Here is a 19,678-nt window from a genome sequence, read left to right on the forward strand (position 1 = left end):
AGACCGAAGGTGCGGAAAGATTGCATCCGCACGAACGCCAAATATGCTGTCACCAAAATTGATTCCATCGCGCCCTGGCTTTGAGCGACGAAATATCGTTACCGAATACCCTCTTCAATAGCGTATTACGAACCGTTTTGGGTTGAGCTGTAACCAAGCATTCGGCGTAGTGTTTTGGGGCGTTTGAAACACGGTCGAACCGCTGTACGCTTCAAGTGCGTGGTGGTGCGCTCTTGCTAGACAACGGTGCCAACGTTGAGCCAGTATTGAATCCCTGGCTGATAAACTCAATAAGCCTCGCCACCTGTTCGGGCTAAAATTTCGCGTAGGAAATACAGCGCAGCCACCAAGAAGATGTTTACTTTGCTTGAGGAACACTGAAAGCACATTAAACTCTGTCTTTTTAATTTTTAGAAATATTTTCTGTGATAGCAGCATGGGCAGACTCTAACACTATTGTAAAGGGGAAACTTTATTTTGATGTTACAATGAATTGAACAAATTGAATAAATACATTTTTTAGTCTCAATTCTAGATCTGGGCCAATTTAATTTTAAAAATTATAACAATGTGCCGTTGAACCCAACTTTTCAAACACTACCTTTACTATACTGCTTCTGTACTTGTGTTTTAGCTTTTATAGTTCATTAATTGTAAATATGTGAATATGTTATAGTAGCTTATAAGCTACAATGTAAATAAAAACATTTAACATAAAAAACTATTCCAACTGTTTGCAAAAACTAACGTGCCTCTCTTAGTTTTGAGCCCTTCTAGGCTTCGAATTTATCGAAAATCTCACCACTTTTCGTCCCCATCCTTACATATCGCCTTAACCTTCGCGTGAAAGTTGAAACACATGGTTTTCTTTTCCTCTTTTTCGCCGCATGAAGCTGCTCCTGCTCGCTAGTGCGACGTTAGAGGTTAGAGAGTCTTTAGCATCGAGTGCAAAGTTGCCTCTTTGCGGTACTACATGCTGTGTGCACCGGGGGGGAAATAATAAAACATAATCAAAACTGACAAAGTGTGCTGAACTTTGCTCGAATGCTGGCTGCTTTGGGGAAGGATGCGGCTAGCAGCAGCAACAGCCAGCCGAAGACAGAAGTACGGCAGCATAAAACTGCATCATGGGTGAGGAATGACGAGGCCACCGGTGACCGAACGGTAACCATCCGTAAGGATACTCTAGTGGGCCACTATTGTGTTTATGGGAATAGCTGGTGTGCCCGCTGGCGCGGGAGAGCAATTGAGCAGCACTTGCTTTGACTTGCGGGCGAAAGGAAAAATGTAAAGTACGGCAACCCCAAGCGTCAAGGAATTCGCCCATCTTATAGAGCGCGTTTCCATAAAAAAGAGAAAGCAAAAAAAAAACAAAACCAACGCCCACATCAAGGGCAAGCCACTTGAAACACGAGGCCACGAGCGTACGGGAGAAGATAGCGATCCTGGGAAGCAATGAAGTTGAAAAATGCGAATTGATGTACCGTACAGTGGGGTTCAGTTCAGTGAAACAGACTGACTACTCATGGGCGGAGAGAGAGAGAAAGCGTGTGCACGGGAATTTAATTGACGACTTCCAAGATCACCAGTGCGAGTATCCTGGAAGGTCGGATGGTTTTACAAAGCATTCAAAAACACACACACACACACATACACACGTACGGACACGTTTACCGAAACGTATGATCACCCAGGCTTTAGTTTTGTAGAATGGGCAGCAGCCGGCAGCCTTGAAAAATCGTAACCTTTCGTGTAAGATTTATTGTGCTGTTTGTTTTCGGTCTACCCATTCGGAGTCCATTACGAGCGCACTGCTAGGGTAAGGGTTCGGGACCGGCCTTTCGGTCGGTGGAATGGTCCAAGCACGGACTAAAAGGAAGTGGTAGTAGCCCTTTGGAGCGTAAATAAAATAAAGGAAAGCTTTCTAGCATCGTCGTCCGGTATCGTGTCTCGGTTCTTTGACAAGAATGGGAAACGGCCAAATTAGAAGATGGACGGAAGCATTCTAGAAATAGGAAAAGTGATTCTAAGAACGGGGCGAAATGTTTCAGCCCGCACACACGCATCACTGTGAGCGTTGAATAGAGCACGTGTAGCACGCTGGGGGTTAAATAACAGATTACTGTTAAATCTGGACTATTGTGTCTGTTTAAACTTCCTCAAACATGTGTATGCTACTGTGGAAAATATATGAACCGCAATAAAACATTTATCAAACTGTACAGAAGATGCCTAAACCGATCATTGGCTTGGTATTGCTAAGCGCCTGTCAGTATGCAATATGATGCCTTGTAGGTGTATATAAGCCATGGCTTACTCATTTTGTAAAACTTTCAGTAAGTTTTGAAAAGTTGCAATACATCATAATTGCGGTTTAATAGAATAGATTAATGAATATTTACTGATTACTAAATGAATTAAAAAAAGCCACTAATAGTCGAATAGGCCCGACCTGTGGGATAAGAAATGAATGGATACATTTTTAACGTTGCGCCGTTGGTTGATATTTCCTATATCATGCTTAAATTTGGTTCGCCAACCATCCAAATCAAACCGTAATCGCGTTTTCGTCGCTCAACCATTGATTCGCACCACTGTACACGGTGAAAGCATCGACAGCAAATCCACTGCTTTAACGGTTCATATTCGAGTGAATTTTGACCCAGCCATTATTGTGTGGTTTGGCCGCGCGAAGGCTTTGCCGGCTGCTTGAGCATTCCTTGCCGGTTTTTTTCCCAGACACAAGAAAATCTATTCGAAACGTGTGCGGAAACGTTACACCCGGAATACGGGGGCGTTCGTAGGGGGAAAACATTTAGAATGTATATAATATTTTTTTTCCAAAGTTCATACAAGAGCCACCCGCTGAGTGGTGGGAAATGTTTTGCTGTCTCTTTTACCTTGCGCTGCGTGTTGCTGTATGTCTACGCAAAAAGAAAGTGTTCCCACTCGAACCACTCGAACCAGCACAGCACGGTGTGTGTTTATTTTCAGCCAGCCGCAAGTGTCGAACCAATACACAGCGCGCAAAAGAGTAGGAAAACTTTTTTAATACAGTCCTTTGGCACTGTACCCACCATACGCGTCTGTACCGCAAAGGGGAGACGTGTGCGCTGGTGGAAACGTTTGGCATAAAAATGATTATTGATGTGAATAAATTATGGTACGCGTACGCGCTGGATGGTGTGGTTAGTTGCTGCTCTCGCGCAGTGCACGGAAGCGATCCGGAGCGATGGACGGATGCAAATGGGATGTGGTATGCATATGAGTAGGTTGAAAAGAATTTCCATACTACCAGACAATACATAAGCGCTGCGGTGAACATCAGCATCATTGTTTCTATGGCCGATCCTGCTGTCTGCCCTGCTGCTTAGCTGATGCTTAGCGGATGCTCGGTCCACTATTCAGGCAACTGTACGCGAACGCTTGGTGGCCTCATAACTGGCTTAGTTGGATGTTTCTGCTCCTTTTGTAGCGTACTTCACACACAACCAACGGGGATTCTATATTTATTTTCCCATAATATGGTGCAGGGCCCGGTTTTGTTTAGTTTTGAGTTGGTTGATTGCTTTTTGCGTGAAAAACTTTGATCAGCTGAAGCTATATCACTTTATTACTCGTGGGTAGGATAGTTTTTAGTTGAACATTTCAGTCCCGGCATTCAGCAAATGAGTGAGAAAAGTAATTTGAAATAGAGTTGTTTGTTCTAAGCAAACTTCTAACCCTGTTGTACGTTCTAATAACACTTTTACTACATCCTTTTTTTCATTATCCAAAAAAGAAACATATGAAGCAAGAGCCCGAGAATGAGGCCTGCTAATGAATCCGACAAAATCCAATCACCTAACGGTACCGGTAATCCAGCTTCAGTACGCAGTGCCACACTCACTCGGCCACATTGCGAAAGGGTCAGTGAAAGTCGTTCTGATCGATTTGTTGATTGGATTTCCCAGCAGCAGCAGCAGCAGTACAGTATCTGTCCCGAAAGGATGCGAAAGGAGATTATTTGTGCTTGGCTGGGGAAATGAAAGGAAAATCGTAAGATTACAGAGAAACGAAAGAAAATAAAAGGCAGCAGGAGTGTCTGCATTCTGCCTCGCCCAACCCCCGCTGAGAGCCGCTGTCACTGTGGAACGGTCCTGTGCGGGAATAGCACACAGTCCGTCAGGGGAATAGCAGATTGGACCTTTAATTTTTAACAACCAATATTTGCGAGCCTCAGTGGATTACAGCCGGGACACAGTCGGGCATAGCATCGGTGCGTTGCGGTCCTGTAAAGCTTGTTCTATCCGGCTCGCTAGGGAGCAGTGGAAGCGGTAGCAGTCCAGAATTGGGGGGGGTGAAGATTTGGCATCAAAAGAACTCGACACAATCGGAGAGAATGTGCTTTTCAATTTCCGACACACAAGTCCCATTTTATTGCTGTGTGTGGTCCGTGTCCCGGGTTTGATTGTCATAATATTGTGCTTGGAGAAAGCGTCTATTATACGGCAGTACAACAAATGGGTTCTGCATGACGACATCATGAAAGTGTGAGGGAAAAAATCACATCTTCTAACGCTATTTCCATGTTAAGCATTTCGTTCTGTTCCTGATCTTTCTCTCTCTCTCCCTCCGCTTGCAGAGCTCGCAGTCGCTTTGAACAGAAACTTCAACAGGCAAGCGGAACACTCCACAAAAGGTTGTGCTTTCCAGGGCCCCGGACCCCTTGTAGATAAGTGGTTCTGTTTGTGTAGGATACATCCATTTTGCAGCAGCTACACCTCCCAGCGATCGTTCCAAGAAACACTGCTCACAAGTCATAATCCACGGGACAGGCATCGGGCTCAATAGGTGGAGTTCATTCTTTTGTGCACTCAATTGAAAAAACAATCGACCGGGAGATGGGGCTCGATTGTTCGATCGAAGCAAGTGCTACACATTCAGGAAGCGAATACATTTGCTCTTATTTGCAAATAAGGTTGTGACTGGTTCCGTGGATGCTTTTGCGTGCGCAGTTTCATGCAGTGGAAAGTTGCGTTCAAGCTCTGGGAAGTTATGCTTTTGCCTACGGCTGCGGCTTCATCGATAATAGGTTTGTCGGAATGGTCTAAGTGTACGGTTGATTTTCTTGTAGAGTGGCAACCATCGCCGAAAGCGTTCAACTTACCGTGCTGCAATCGCTTAATGCGCAGTGTACGCCGAAAACGCTCGCTCTGGATTGTAAAAACTCCCGTCTGCTGAGAGCGAAAGCTTCTTTCGTTTTATGGTGCAAAAAAAGTGCTAATAGACACACAAAACCCCACAACCAAAACAGCGGCTTGAAAGCTTAAAAAGGAAACGAAACAATTCGTAAAAAAATCCAACCGCTTTTAGCCGCAAGCTGAACGATATCGTTCGCCAGCGTAATCCTTCTTATCCAAGCCACCTGCAAGCGTGCTGGCGGTACAAGAAGCTGTCACTGTCTTCTGTAACGTCATTTGTGTGTGTGTGTGTGTGTGTGTGTGTGTGTGTGTGTGTGTGTGTGTGTGGGTGTGTGTGTGTGTGTGTGTGTGTGGTGTGTGTGTGTGTGTGTGGTGTGTGTGTGTGTGTGTGTGTGTGTGTGTGGTGTGTGTGTGTGTGTGTGTGGTGTGTGTGGTGTGTGTGTGTGTGTGTGTGTGTGTGGTGTGTGTGTGTGTGTGTGTGTGTGTGTGTGTGGTGTGTGTGTGTGTGTGTGTGTGGGTGTGTGTGTGTGTGTGTGGTGTGTGTGTGTGTGTGTGTGTGTGTGTGTGTGTGTGGTGTGTGTGGTGTGTGTGTGTGTGTGTGTGTGTGTGGTGTGTGTGTGTGTGTGTGTGTGTGTGTGTGTGTGTGTGTGTGTGTGTGTGTGTGTGTGTGTGTGGTGTGTGTGTGGTGTGTGTGTGTGTGTGTGTGTGTGTGTGTGTGTGTGGTGTGTGTGTGTGTGTGTGGTGTGTGTGTGTGTGTGTGTGGTGTGTGTGTGTGTGTGTGTGTGTGGTGTGTGTGTGTGTGTGTGTGTGTGTGTGTGTGTGTGGTGTGTGTGTGTGTGTGTGTGTGTGTGTGTGTGTGTGTGTGTGTGTGTGTGTGTGTGTGTGTGTGTGTGTGTGTGTGTGTGTGTGTGTGTGTGGTGTGTGTGTGTGGTGTGTGTGTGTGTGTGTGTGTGTGTGTGTGTGTGTGTGTGGTGTGTGTGTGTGGTGTGTGTGTGTGTGTGTGTGGTGTGTGTGTGTGTGTGTGTGTGTGTGTGTGTGTGTGTGTGTGTGTGTGTGTGTGTGGTGTGTGTGTGTGTGTGTGTGTGTGTGTGTGTGTGTGTGTGTGTGTGGTGTGTGTGTGTGTGTGTGTGTGTGTGTGTGTGTGTGTGTGTGTGTGTGTGTGTGGTGTGTGTGTGGTGTGTGTGTGTGTGTGTGTGTGTGTGTGTGTTTTAGGATTGTGAGCTTTTTTTTCGGTCGAAATGATACCAAGTTTACGGTGGAACGCCAGAGCGAGCTGATTTATTCATTATTATCCAGCGCAATTTTTGTTTTTTATTGAGGCTCAAGTGTGTGAAATTAAAATATACCCGTTCACATGCACCTGTATCTCACCCGGTCCCTTTGTCCCATCGTACCTAAAGCTGGTTGCTACCATCCACCGCTTGGTAAAGTAAATGTTGCGAATCGATTTAGAGCCTCGTATCCATCATCTAAACGCTTTTCTATTTAAGACCCTCCTCCCTCTAGCGCACTCTTGTCGGCTTCTCTTATCCACCCGAGGTGGGAGGGAGGACGAGCGCGCGCTAATGTGATGCCATAAATCTGGAAAAGGTTGATCACATGGCGATGGCAATAATAAATTAAGAAAACAGGGCCCGTGTGTTTCACGCGGCTCGTAAGAAGGAAAAAGTGTTTAGGAGAAGGAGATTAAGGTTGGCACCTGTAAGGCGCTTCGTTCGCACATAAACGCTCCAGACGAAGACGCTGTCAACGTCTGTATTATTTTCTTGGCGCTGGTTTCATCTCACCTTACCTGTTTTCCATAATTTAACGAACGCAAAGACTGTTTAGTTACGTACCAGCTCCGGTTTTGCATACCATCGCGGTGCGGCACACGTTTCTGGGAAAGCTTCTTCGCTCCGGTGTGTTGCATCCGGCTTTTTGCGCTGCGAAAAGCAAACTGCCATCGAATCGGTGGGCGAAAGGATGAAGGCATCTGGTAAGGACACCCGGGTAGCCGTGATGTCAATACTTAATTTGTAGTAAATGAAATTTTTCCCGTACTTTTTCATCGTAAGTTCAACCCGGGGGACACGTTGCGGGAATTTATCCTTTTTTTAAAGATTACCTTTCCATCGCTACTGTCGGAGAGGAAAAGGGCAAAAAAGGCACAGGTAACAGACGAACCCCTCCCCCTCACCAGCACCCAGCTGCCAGGGATATGCCGGATATTCCATAAAGCGGTAGTAGCAGGGCGAAAGAAATCCGTTTGCCATTTAACCTTCGCCAAAACGGGAAGCACTTTTTCTGCCTTCATTGGGGCTCACTTACGCCGGTGATGGTGCTCGCAGTTCTTCCTATCCCGTTTGTTGTGTTTTTTTTTTGTCGGATTGTTTTCTCTCTGCCGTACGGATTTCCCTCGAAATGGTGTTTCCAGTGGCTAAACTACCTCGCGTCCCTTGGTCCGCCCAAACTCCAAGCGGGTCGTACGGTATGACAAAACCTCCGCACCGGGGGACATTGGTTGCTTCCGTACCGTAAAATGACATCGTTTTGCTTTTCGCCGCTCGTTCGGCCCGATCGGTGGCGGTAAAGGATGGGTCGCCTTGCCTTTTTTGCCCACCGCGTGTACGCCTGCTTTGTTAGCAAGCTCGCCTAAAATTTATTGATTTTTCTTTAAGAAATGGAAAGGCAGCACTTTCCTTCTGTGCTGGCAAGGGCTCTTGAGATGAGCGCGCGTTCCTACCTTGACAACGTACTTCAAGCGTGCGTGTGTGTGCTTATGTGTGTGAGCAAAGGGAAGGGACACAACTGCTACCGAGCACTCGACGCAGCGCACGCCTCAAGGGGGAAATGAAATTAGTCGCTAAAACGGTTTTAAAATTGCTTACCAGCAGAGTTATGCCAAAAATCTGGGCGCCGAAATTGCTTTATTTCCCCGTTCGGCCCGCGCTGCCCGGTTTGGAGGATCGGCGTAATGATTTGATTGCAAGCGGGAGTGCTTCTGCGTCAACTGAGTAACTGAGTAACTCGCCAAACCATTACAGTACAGTCCGGAATGGGGAAAAGAGAGGGATAAAGAGAGTGTGGAACGGAGGCACTGAGAAGAAGGGATTAAATTAAGTTTAATTAGTTTTATCGATTCGGCGCCGGTTTGCGTCGATGATAGAGCGAGTTTGATGTCGCTATCTTGTTCCTTCTTTTTTTTGCTTGCTTGATGCAGGAGACAGACTCCTTCCCGATGCTGTTATAAATTTATTCATGATCGCAAGATGAAGGCCCAACCACTTTTTTCCCTCGTATTGATTCTCATGCGCGAGAAAAAGCTTCCCAAAGCATGATGGGCCAACGGCAGGGTTGACAGTGATTTGCGTGCGACGAACGGCAGCAAGCTTTTGCCCTTGTCATGCCATATAATTTGCCATCTGGCTGTGACTGTGACCTCGATGTGATAAATCCGAGCCACCGATCGATCTGGCCACGGGAAGCACCAAAGCAAGAGAGAGAGAGAGAGAGAGACAGACAGCCCAACTCCAACCCGGCAGCATATTTGTCCCGATAACGAACTTGGCACACTTCCCAACTGGGATTCCGTTCCAACGGGTGCTTGGCGCTTGGGATTGAAACGGTCCCAGCAAAGCCAAATCGGATTGGCAGCGAAAAAGCGGGTCATTATCGCTTTAGCTACGGCCGGTTCAACTCATTGCAGCTCAGGCACGCGCGCACTCGCCTGCTCGCTCTGCCCCACGACTGCTCGGTTTTATGCCTCGGTGGCCCTTTTGCAATGATTTCTCACCGCCTCGGATGCACTCGGTGCGCTTGCCAGCTGTTTTGCGGCACGGTTCCGACTCGCACCAGGATCGTTTTTCACTGCCAGCGTACAACGGCGATGCAAGGGACGACATGCAGGATGACTTTCCAATTGGAGCTTGCCGTTTGAGCCCCGCCGGCAGCCCGCCGGCTCGCGGGCTGTGTTGCGACGGCGCGCGCGTAGGGCAGGCTTTAAAATGTTCGCAATAAATATGAGACGTTTGCCTGCTTCGAGCAATAAAGCGCCTTTGCGAGTGTGTGCGGGGCCACTGGCGACGGATGGAAAATAGGGGAGTATTGTGTTACGCTGGCTGCAATGTGATGGTGTTTTCTGTGCACTCTCCCTTCTTTCGAGCAAAACGGGAATCAAAATAAGGAGCTCGGGCTAAAAAGTTGGGCCAGTATTTTTGGGTCGGCATTGTTCCTTGCAAAACCCCCATTTTTCCCCGTGACCCAATTCGAAACATGCCTGCATTGAGATGGTCGTGGCGGTGGATGAAAAAAAAACCCCGTGGAAGTGGAAACACATTCTAAAGTACATGACACCGTCACAAGCAGGTGAAAAGGTGGTTGCTGCCATTCAAAAACAAACCACCACCGGGCGGCCCTCGTGTGCTGCAGGGCTAGGAGCGGTGGAAACATCGTATGCACACGTGTGTCAAGCGTTGCAGCTTGCACAGCGTGTTTTGTTGTTGCCATTTTGCCTTTTTCGCTTACATACTGTGCACGCTGCACATGCACGCTGCTCCACCACGACTGAGTGCGGTGCCAGGTGTAATGAGTGTGCGGTATCCAGCACCGCCGCCAGTACGTAGTGCATGTGTGGCTGTGCAGGCGAATGTGCAGGAGATGCTCTCGGCGTATGCCATCGAGAGAGAGAGAGAGAGAGAGAGAGAGAGAGAGAGAGAGAGAGAGAGAGAGAGAGAGAGAGAGAGAGAGAGAGAGAGAAAGATAGCGAGAAAGGGCACTGGTAAGTCTTCTAGGGGTGGCCTTCGTACCTTGACTGACTTTCATAATGATGTTAAATATTGATTGAGCTATTTTCGCTCACGGAAAGCAGCGCGGAAAGCGCACTGGGGCGGGGCGTGCTCGTGAAGCCCGTGCATACTATCCGTTTCTATTGTGCGGAAACGATGTTAGCATCGCTTAAATTGGGTGTATTCAATGCCGTGTACCGTGCAGTGGTATTTTTTAGCGCGGGATTTGTGTGACTGTAATTTTTGTCGTTTGTTTGCCTTTTCAAATGAGATCGCGGGTGGGCGTTTTTTGTTGGTATTAATAATATATGTCATTTGCGTTACGTTTGATACCAACTCAGAGTATGATGATTGTGTGAATGATAGGCATCGAGCAGGGAGCTTATTTATTGCCATCAATAGTAAGTGTATTCAATCAAGCAACTGGATACTGTTATTGCTCAATGAATGTTAAATGTTGCACTCGTTTGCAAAGGGAATATTATTTTTGAGCTTCGATAGAGTTGATCAAAGATGTTGTTGGATACTGGAGTAATCGGCAGTGAAGGAAGAAGATAGATCAAGCATCTGCTTACGAGTGATCCAACTGCAATATATGAAAAGCTTATTGATTTCAATGTCGTTCCCATGTAAACATTCTTAATTGCAGCTGTCCACATCCAATAACTCTGTGAGTGGGTAACAATATGTCACGACAGTTACAGCTAGCCTGCCTCATATTGGCCTGACATTTTGCATGCTGGCAAGCTGTTTCTGTTTGCTCATCGGATTGATTTTTGTTTTTGTTTTTTTTTTCTCTCTTGCCTGTCCCTGATGGATGTTTGATCCCACGCCGCAGAACCGAAGCATTAAAAGAGTGATGCTTTGTGACAGTTTGCACAAACATCATTTAACGGTGGCCAGTTTGGGTGACGGTCGCAGCCACAAAACGGGACATCATATCAAACGGGATGCGAAATTGGTGCGGACCGCTTTGGAGCAAAAAGTCAAAGCGCACACATGGAAGATGTAGTACACACTGTTCCCATACTGGAACGTGTAATCGATAGCCGTACGCAAATAAATGCGTGCCCGCCTGTGCTGTTTGGCAGACAATGTCAGCCAAGAGATTACGCGCGTGTTTATGGTCAGCCGAGGGACACTGATGATGGTGCGATTGACATATTAATCAACCATAAAGCTTTGGCCGTTTCCATTCCTACTCTGGGTGGCGTTCTGTGCCCATCAGCTCATTCATCAAGCCGGTGTAGCCGGCGGAAGGATCAACTTTTGATGGTCAACATTTTGTTGCTTTTCACTCTCCTCACACTCCTACACCGTACGCGCTTGTTTGTTAACCGTTATATCTCATTCTCCATCCTTTCGCAGGTTTTAATGAACTGCACGCATTCGGCCGACGTCGCGCACAGATGAACACAGCAGCAAACAAAACAACAAAAATATGTGAAACACTTCCACGGCCGCTGTTTGACGGACGGAGCAAGTGGGCCCGCGGACGCGACCCGGCGCTTAATTAAATGCGAACAATAAACGCACCGCGGACCACCCACGCATGCTACTCCCTTTGACGCGAAAAAGGCGAGTGAAATTAGCTGCCCCGAGCGTGCCGAACTGCGGCAGCGCTGATTGCTGTCCCCATACCGTCCCCGGCGAAAGGATAATCGTCCGCCGGGGGCTATTATTGCGTTGGGCAGGGCGTGCGATCCGTTGGCGCGTGATGTACGATGAGTGTTTCCCGTGCGTCCAGTGGCAACGGCGACACACCCATCCGGCCGGCCACGGCTTCCGGGACGCCAATGTGAGTGTGTGAGTGTGTCTGTGTAGTACATATGAGGTAAGCAAGTGCAATCAGCACATGTGTGCCAGTGCTGCCAGGACATAAAGGGAAACTCCTAGCTGAGAAAGCGAAGTGTACGAGTGTGTGTGGCTGTGTGTGTGTGTGTGTGTGTGTGCGGTGGTGTAAGTGAGTGGGTGATGCGAAAGCGCACACCGAGTGAAAATGTTCACCAGCCGCAGTGTACCACCGACAGCGCAGCCGGAAGTGAACGCGCTCCTCGGAGCAGCCACCCAGCCGATCACCCTGCCCGGGGCGCTGGCAACCGTCGCGTCCGCCCTAGCGTCGGCCGGATCGGCCACCCTTACCTCCCTCGCCATGGCACCGACGTCCGGTGGGCCGGAAGTGGACGGGGCAGCCGGTGGCTGGAACGGTACCGGCGACGCTACCTCCGGCGCGGCCGGCGACCACCAGCCCGTCGGGACGAGCACGAACGCGGTCAACCTGACCGTACCCACCGCGTCAACAATCGTAGAACCTGCCGATCGGCTCGTCGAGCTGACGGTGCTGTGCTTGAAGAGTCTCATCTTCGGATCGATCATCATCGGGGCTGTGCTAGGCAATGCACTCGTTATCATTTCGGTGCACAAAAATAGAAAATTAAGGTAGGTAGCGTCGTGCGGCACAGTATTTTTTGTCTGTTTCATTTTGAAGATGTTCGGCGAAAGCGAGTTTGGCGGGTGCAACATCCAAGATATGAATAATTCACTAGCAGCGTAAAACTCGTCAAAAACACAAATTTAAAAGCGCAGATTGAATAAATTTCATCAAACTTGTTTTCGTCTTTAAACGAGACGGATGGCATTTAAAATGTTGAACAAGCTGTACCATCCTGGAATGAACTAGAGTTGGGTACATCTGATTCAGATTCATGAATCTGAATGAATCTTTGAAATGATTAAATGAATCTGAATCTCGGTTGCAAAGATTCATGAATCTCCAATAATGAATCTCAAAAGATTCATGAAAAGAATCGAATATCTCAAAAGATTCACGAATCTCTATGGATTCATGAATCTCAAGGGATTCTTACATCTCCAAAGATGCATAGAGTTTGAGCTTCTCATTACTCTTCTACTTGGCGTAGCAACCCACGTGGTCATGCCAGCCTATACATGCTTTAGAGACTTCTTGGCAAGTATCTTGCAGCCGTATAGTTTGTTTTGCCACGGGGAGACGGATCATGTGATGCTTGAACCCACCACGGGCATGTTGTTAGGTGGGATCGCGCTAATACAATATTTTGAAAATCGGGCATTTCTAAAGATTCATAAATCCCTCGAGGTATGTTAATTTTAATGGATGTATGAATCTTTTAGATTCATGGATCTTTGCAGATTTATTTATCTTTTGAGATTCATGAATCCTTGAAGATTCATGAATGTTTTGAGATACATGAATACTTGGAGATTCATCAATATTTCGAGATTCATGAAATTAGGAGTTTCGTGGATTTTTAAAGATTCATGAATCTTTGAAGAGTCGATTCGAAGTTCAAATCAGTCATCACTGAAGATTCATAAGAATGCATCTCAACGAAAGATTCATGAAACCCAACACTAGAATGAACCATTTATTCAAGTACCCGCCATTGTGCATTGAAACTCCTTGTTTCGATCCAAGTTTCGATAACAATATCATTATTTGTTCTACATTCTGATAGAAACTTTCACGGTTGCGCTCATCTTCCCCTCTCCCGTTTGGTAATTGATATTCAAACTTTTGTTTTCCTTCTTCCGTGCCAAAACCAGTGCTGCCCCGGGGGAGGTATAGTATGAGTCCAAAACTCAATACGTCCTGTCGGGCTTGCCTTTGCCGGGAAAGTCGAGAGCGTCCTGATGGGCGCCACAATATGTATAAACAGTATGGTGCAAAAAGAGGAAACACAACAGCGCGCGCTGGATTATGATAATTTTTCTTCTGTTACCAAACGGCGATGGTCAGACGGCGGTGGTCCATGTTTTTGTTGCATTTAAGCAGGGTGCTCGGACACTTTGGAGCTATGGGGTGGGTGCGTTGGGGCGGCGTTTGCTGAAATGATATGCAAACGTATACGCAGCAGCTTGTATCGGTGAGGTGGAAAAGGATTTCTCGGAACAATTTCTTCCGAACCGAGCAAGAACCACTGCAGACAGTATGAAGCTTTTGACTTACGACCAGCTTGCAAGTGTGCGGAGTTTGGGAAACATATTCGCTGGAATAGTGAGCTTATTTGCATTTATTCGATCATCCTAATGGGAGGGAGTGTATGTCACGAGGAAGGTGAAAACGTTTTGCTATTCATAGTACAAGCTGCAGCTGCTTGGTATGGTGGGTTTGGGAAGGGAATATGCTGGCTTAAAGATGTAATTTTGAGGATTTGGTAAAATGCAATGTTGAGCATCAAAATGAACCTATCTTTGAGTTGTGGTTAGTTTAAAAAAATCAGTGCTCTTTGGTGTGAGAGAAAATGGTAATCAATTTTATCAACAAGATTCCTATTCCATGGGTAGCCTTTCATCTTATAAGCTACGCGTCATTTGCACCTGCTCAATTTCCTGAGTGGCAGTACTCTTAATAGAGAAAGCAAATTTCCTGAAACTGTCGCGTTAAACGCTGTGCGAACAGAAAATAAGCAGCCAAAAACAAAGCATGATTTCAGCGCTCCGTCCCGATAATGCAAAACCCGTGCCAATGTGTCAGCAAAGGGGAAACCAATTATTCAAGCCAAACGCTGACGCTGACCACCGTTACGCGGAACACGGAACGCCAGGACAGGTTAATTGATATTCTGAACGAAAGATCGAGAGAAAGCGAAAGGTACGCAACAGAAAAAAAGAAGAGAAAAATCAATCAACGGACCAGCTGGGCGAAATCATTATCTTGGCTTCTGTTTTGTTGAGCTTGAGAGCGAACAAAAGCAAGTCGACAAAGGAAAAACAAACAGGCAGCACCTAAGAGCACTAGCAGGTTGATCCTTGGTGCGGAAACCAGCCGCACCAGGCGCGTAATGGGAAACAAATACCGTTTGACAGGTAATTGACACGCGGACCACCACCCCACCACCGCCTAACTGGCTTACCTTTCGCGAGTACTGGGGGTGCGAACGGAATCGAATCGGTAGTGACGTGAAAAAGCGCCGCGACGACTTTCCACCTCACCACCAGGTGAGCTTTCGGTAAACGCAGGAGGATTTTCACTGCTTTCGCCTGCATTAATCAATAGGATCGCTCCGACGAAAGATATCGACCATAGGAAAATGGTGGAAAATCCCATGAACACCTTGGCCTGTTGATTTATTGATACTAGTAAATGTCGTCTAAATCAATCGATCTTCGTTTTTCGCTTTTTTGTCGCAAGGAAAAGAAAAGCATCAAAACACGCCGTCAAAATAGAGCGACAGACGCGACCAGGATGCTGCCATGGAGACGCAAAATTGCAGATTCGTTTCACCCTGATTGATGCGCAATGTTTGTGCGATGGCGTTCCCCGCGTTCCGAGAAGCGCCCAACGGTTATTACACCGCCCCGGTGATGGTTGCTTTCCCATTTTCAACACAATAAATTATACACTACACTCACACACACACACACACACACACACACACACACACACACACACACACACACACACACACACAAGCACATTTATACACGATTTTCAATTATGATTTCTCAGCTAGATTCATGGCCTCCCGTCCCCCTGTGCCCGTTTGTTTTCGTATTCCGTGCTGTTTAATAAATAAATAGCTGTGATGTGATTCCACGTTGGTTTCGACGTTGTTTTGCTATTGTTGTAGTGGCTTCGGAACGCTTCCGTGGAAAAAGGAACACTCCCCCCCCCCGACACATACATTTGCGCTCTTCCGTCTCGTTTCCTTTGCTGCAAACGTTGCTGGTATTAGAGGGCATTATTTTCATAAGCTTTTTTCCCCCAACTGCTGGAAAGGGGCAATGAAATATTCAGCCACATGCGGTAGCGCTGCTTTCGAGCCGGCACTGCTGCTGCCCCAAACTGGTGAAGGAAATCGATGCAAAAATCGTTGAACTTGCTCGTTTGCCCTTGCATTGCTCCCGGTATCGATTGCGATAAATAAGCGACGAGCCTGTTGGCTACTCTACACAGTTCAATTAGTATATTGCTTTTGCCGCCGGGTGGCAGTGCCGACCAGCGTGGGCAACTAGAACTGCAGCAGCACCCGGTTCGATAATTCAATGTGCAAGAAGCATGGCCCGCTGCTTCGTCTGCTCAACTACGCTTGGCTCGAAAAAAGTTTCCTCATTCGAATTATTATCTCGTCTGTACGATCGAGTGTCCAATTTCAGGCAAAGTTTTCTTGCCACGCTCCACCACGTACACGGCTGAGGACGGCTACAGATCAAGCCCCGAGGGGGGGAAAGTTGATCCAAAAGTTTGATCGATATCAACAGTGAGCACACGATGAAAACTGTAATCAATGTCGTGCGCGTGTGATGAATATTAAAATGATTATTGCCATGACGAATGTTCGCCCGCCGAGTGCTCCGTTCTAGTGAAGTGTACAAAATACGCAGCAGCGACACGGTAAGAGGAGCGGAAAATCAATCTTTGGCATTACTTCGTCACACTTTACCGCGCGCCCTCTTCAATGACTCCTCGCGCTACGACGGTACGAAAGTTTTGCGCAATGTATCGTGCAGATCAAGCTGGCCCTGTAAAGCACTAATTACTTCCCGTCTGGCGCAGGTTGTCACAGGATGACAGTGGACCATTTTTCTTCCGCCGCAGCGGCGGTCGGGGGAAGCGTCAGTTTGCGGGGTTACGTCAAAAGCTGTGCAGTTGTGTTGAGTGCCATCCCGCGTAGGTTACGGGTCGATGAATCGACTTCGAGACGGGGCTGTTTTGCTAATATGCTGTAGTGCGCGAGGGTGTTTGTTGTGCTGTTGTTCTTGGAAAATATCAAGTTTCGGATGCTCGCTACCGCCGCTCCGGATGGGCTGACTGTGTGCTGCAAAGGGCTGTGATTAATTCAAAGCATTCTAGCGCTGTGTCTTGCACCGGTTGCTGCTCGCACCAGCCATTTTGTGCGAGCCTCGGAAGGGTGAAGTTGTTTGTGCGGTGCTTGAAACGTAAAACGCGTACATTACAGCCATGTGTGTTTGCTCCTTGTTACGGAGAGGAAAGTGTGGGAATTGTATTTAATTACTGGTTGAGAGTGTTTTGCTTTGCATTCCTGATGTTCGTGTTAAACAACGGGGTTGTAAAGTTCATTTACACAGTTACATGAAATTGATTAAATTATATATTGCTGAATGCTTGCTAAATTATCATTTCAAACGTTCTACTTTTAGTGGCTGTTGCGCTATTTTTAAGCAGTCGATGTCTCTAAATATATCATACTCATAGTACAATGTCCCTGAAAATACATCCCTTCGATTTATTTTCGCCATGAATCGGGTTGGTTTGGGCTGCTTTAAATCGTTCACCACAACCGCATCATAACCTTCACCAACGGCGAAATCACTTGTTTGCGGTTAAACCTTGCGCCTAATAGGATCGATCGTTCGTTGCCAAACTGAGCTTAAACGGTTGAACACAACCTACTCCGCTACACCCAACGCGCTTGCGGTGCACAATAGATCGATTGTTTGCCAGCACCCTGGACAGACCATGCCGACCCGCCTTATAGTCTTTATGATCAAAATTTAATGGCGGGCGATGTCAAAGTTTCACACCGTACGAGCGCACGTAACTCCCGGTGCGAACTAGCGAAATAACAAGGAAAGAAGCAGGGATAGTAAAAAAAAAAAAAACAAAATAAAAATCGGAAGCATCCCGACGTACACTAAGTGGTGTGCGAGTGAGCCCGTCGAATTCGGCAAATTGGTTTTGGGGTGAAAGCGAACGATAACTCAATTTCGAGTGCGCGTGAAATCGAACTGCTTCGACTGTTGAGTGGATTGTAGAGTGGGAGCGCGTTTCGGGCCCCGACCGTGCCCTCAGCGAAAGACGTGAGGCAATTGCGCTGGATCTTGCTGCGTTTCTTCCTGCTTTCGGGGAGAGCACGGAGCCGGCTCCGGTGAACAGGGAAGGAACGGATGAGCAAAAATTGATTTCATTGCCATTCATTTGCTCTTGCTGCGCAGCCAAGGGGTTGGTGAGTGGGACCTTTTTTCGGAAAGGTGGCTGGTTGGGTGGCTTTTGGGCTTTTGGTTGATTCATTTCTTCCGCTGCTGGCTAATGGTGACCGAGTGACTTTACTAGGCACCTTGAATAATCCTGCAATTAATTGCCACCCAGCTTATGTGCGCATGGCGCGAAGGTGAGATAGTGAAAATGCTTCCTGATGGATGGCATCATGATTGAAAAGGCGAATTCAGTAGCCTACTTTATTAGCAGCACCTCAATATCCGAGCGCTTGGCCCAGATAATCACATTGCAGCTAGATTCTTCGTACAATAAACACGTATTCAAATATTCACGTCAAGCGTTTTCTGGATTTTCATTAAAATATTAAAGAGCGCATCGCATCGCAAACCAACACCTCATTTTCGCATCCAACTTTAAGCTCGTTAGCCATTCCTGCGGTGAATGTTTTAGGTAGCATTAGTCTCCGGTTACGGTTATCGATCATCTTTCCATTCGATGCGCCGTCCCGTGCCACCATCGGTTGCCATCATTCCATTCAACCTATCCACAACAGGCAGAGAAACCGTTCCCCGAAGGTAACATCACACCATCTCACTGGAACGGCCAACTGAGGAGTCAAGCTCGGCCCGATCGATCTGAATACACGGCAGCATCGATATCTTGGCACCGTGGTGATGATGCTTTGCATCGGGTCGATATACTTCCGCAGCGCGCAAGAGAGATTCGCGTGGCGGACAGAAGAGCGTGCGGTTTGTGGCGAGGAGTCGATCCGAATGGTTGTGGTGGAAAAGTCGGTAGTAGAGCACGCTGCCGGGTAAATCCCATTTCAATACATGGCTCAAGTTTCAGCTAAATGACTGGATCAGTGGATGCATTCCTGGCTGCGGGCTGAGATTTGGATTCCGCTGCTCCGGCGTAACGAGTGGCCGTGTCCGTGTTTGTGTGTGTGTGTGTGTGTTGGTATGCTACATACGTGCAGCGTGTATGTGTGCTAAATGATTAATTTGCGTCATGATTCAATGATGAATCGTCTGCCCGCCGCTTTACGGTGGCTTCGCAAAGACTGATAAGAGCTTTCTGGAATGGGCGTTAGAAATCGCCTTCTTAGCCAGTGCAGGAAGCTTCCTTCGATGGATGGTTGTACAGCTGCATGGTGCTGCTTTTACTGCTGCTGGCGTGGACAAAGGATGAAAGCACAATCTGTTAAGCTGAGCAAACGTTCTCCTTTGGGCAGAATGGTTCAAGTGGGCGAGCGTAAATTTAGACCGTCCAGTCAGCGGGCAGTGACGACCGGGTCCGATTTACTTTAGTCGTGTGCCACCGCTTGTAGCGTCAGCAAATACGGAGTGCTTACGCAGAGGGGCTAGAGCGAAACACTTTTATCGCAAAGTTCAACGCGATCCTAATCAAACAAGCAGCGGTGTATGGTTTCGGTGTTGTTTGTGCAGATTGACTTCGAGATTCGCTCTGCATACACTCACCGTTCGGCCGAATCTTTGACAAGGTTTACTTTTGCAACATTCTGACCAACATTTAGGACGGGCGAAAGCACACGCACACACATGCGCGTAACGGAATGCTGGGACCAAAAAATAATACCTTTCGAAGAGCTTTTCACGAGACGGTCTTTGGTTAACCATAGAAAAAGGATATAATTAAATTGCAGAGCATGCCGCGCGCAAGGGGCGGATGAAGGGACAATGTTGACTTTGTCGGTGGGGCTTTTGGCAACCAAACTTTTGCGTTCCCCGGGAGCGGATGTTTATGTATGCAAGATGTCAAGTGAA

The 19,678-nt window shown here is 47.3% G+C and overlaps 1 protein-coding gene across 7 annotated transcripts in view; it reads left to right on the plus strand.

Annotated features, from left to right (window-relative positions):
- The window catches only part of LOC121588290 (octopamine receptor beta-3R-like), a 58,820-nt gene that overhangs the window by 6,857 nt on the left and 32,285 nt on the right, over nucleotides 1-19,678 (plus strand). For all 7 annotated transcript variants that reach the window (XM_041906040.1, XM_041906038.1, XM_041906036.1 and 4 more), the window contains one exon: nucleotides 11,318-12,388. In XM_041906040.1, coding sequence (XP_041761974.1) covers nucleotides 11,949-12,388 — 440 coding nt within the window. In that variant the 5' untranslated portion in view covers nucleotides 11,318-11,948. The remainder of the gene's footprint in view (nucleotides 1-11,317; nucleotides 12,389-19,678) is intronic.

Source organism: Anopheles merus, chromosome 2R (assembly GCF_017562075.2).
Source record: "Anopheles merus strain MAF chromosome 2R, AmerM5.1, whole genome shotgun sequence".
Lineage (NCBI taxonomy): Eukaryota > Metazoa > Arthropoda > Insecta > Diptera > Culicidae > Anopheles > Anopheles merus.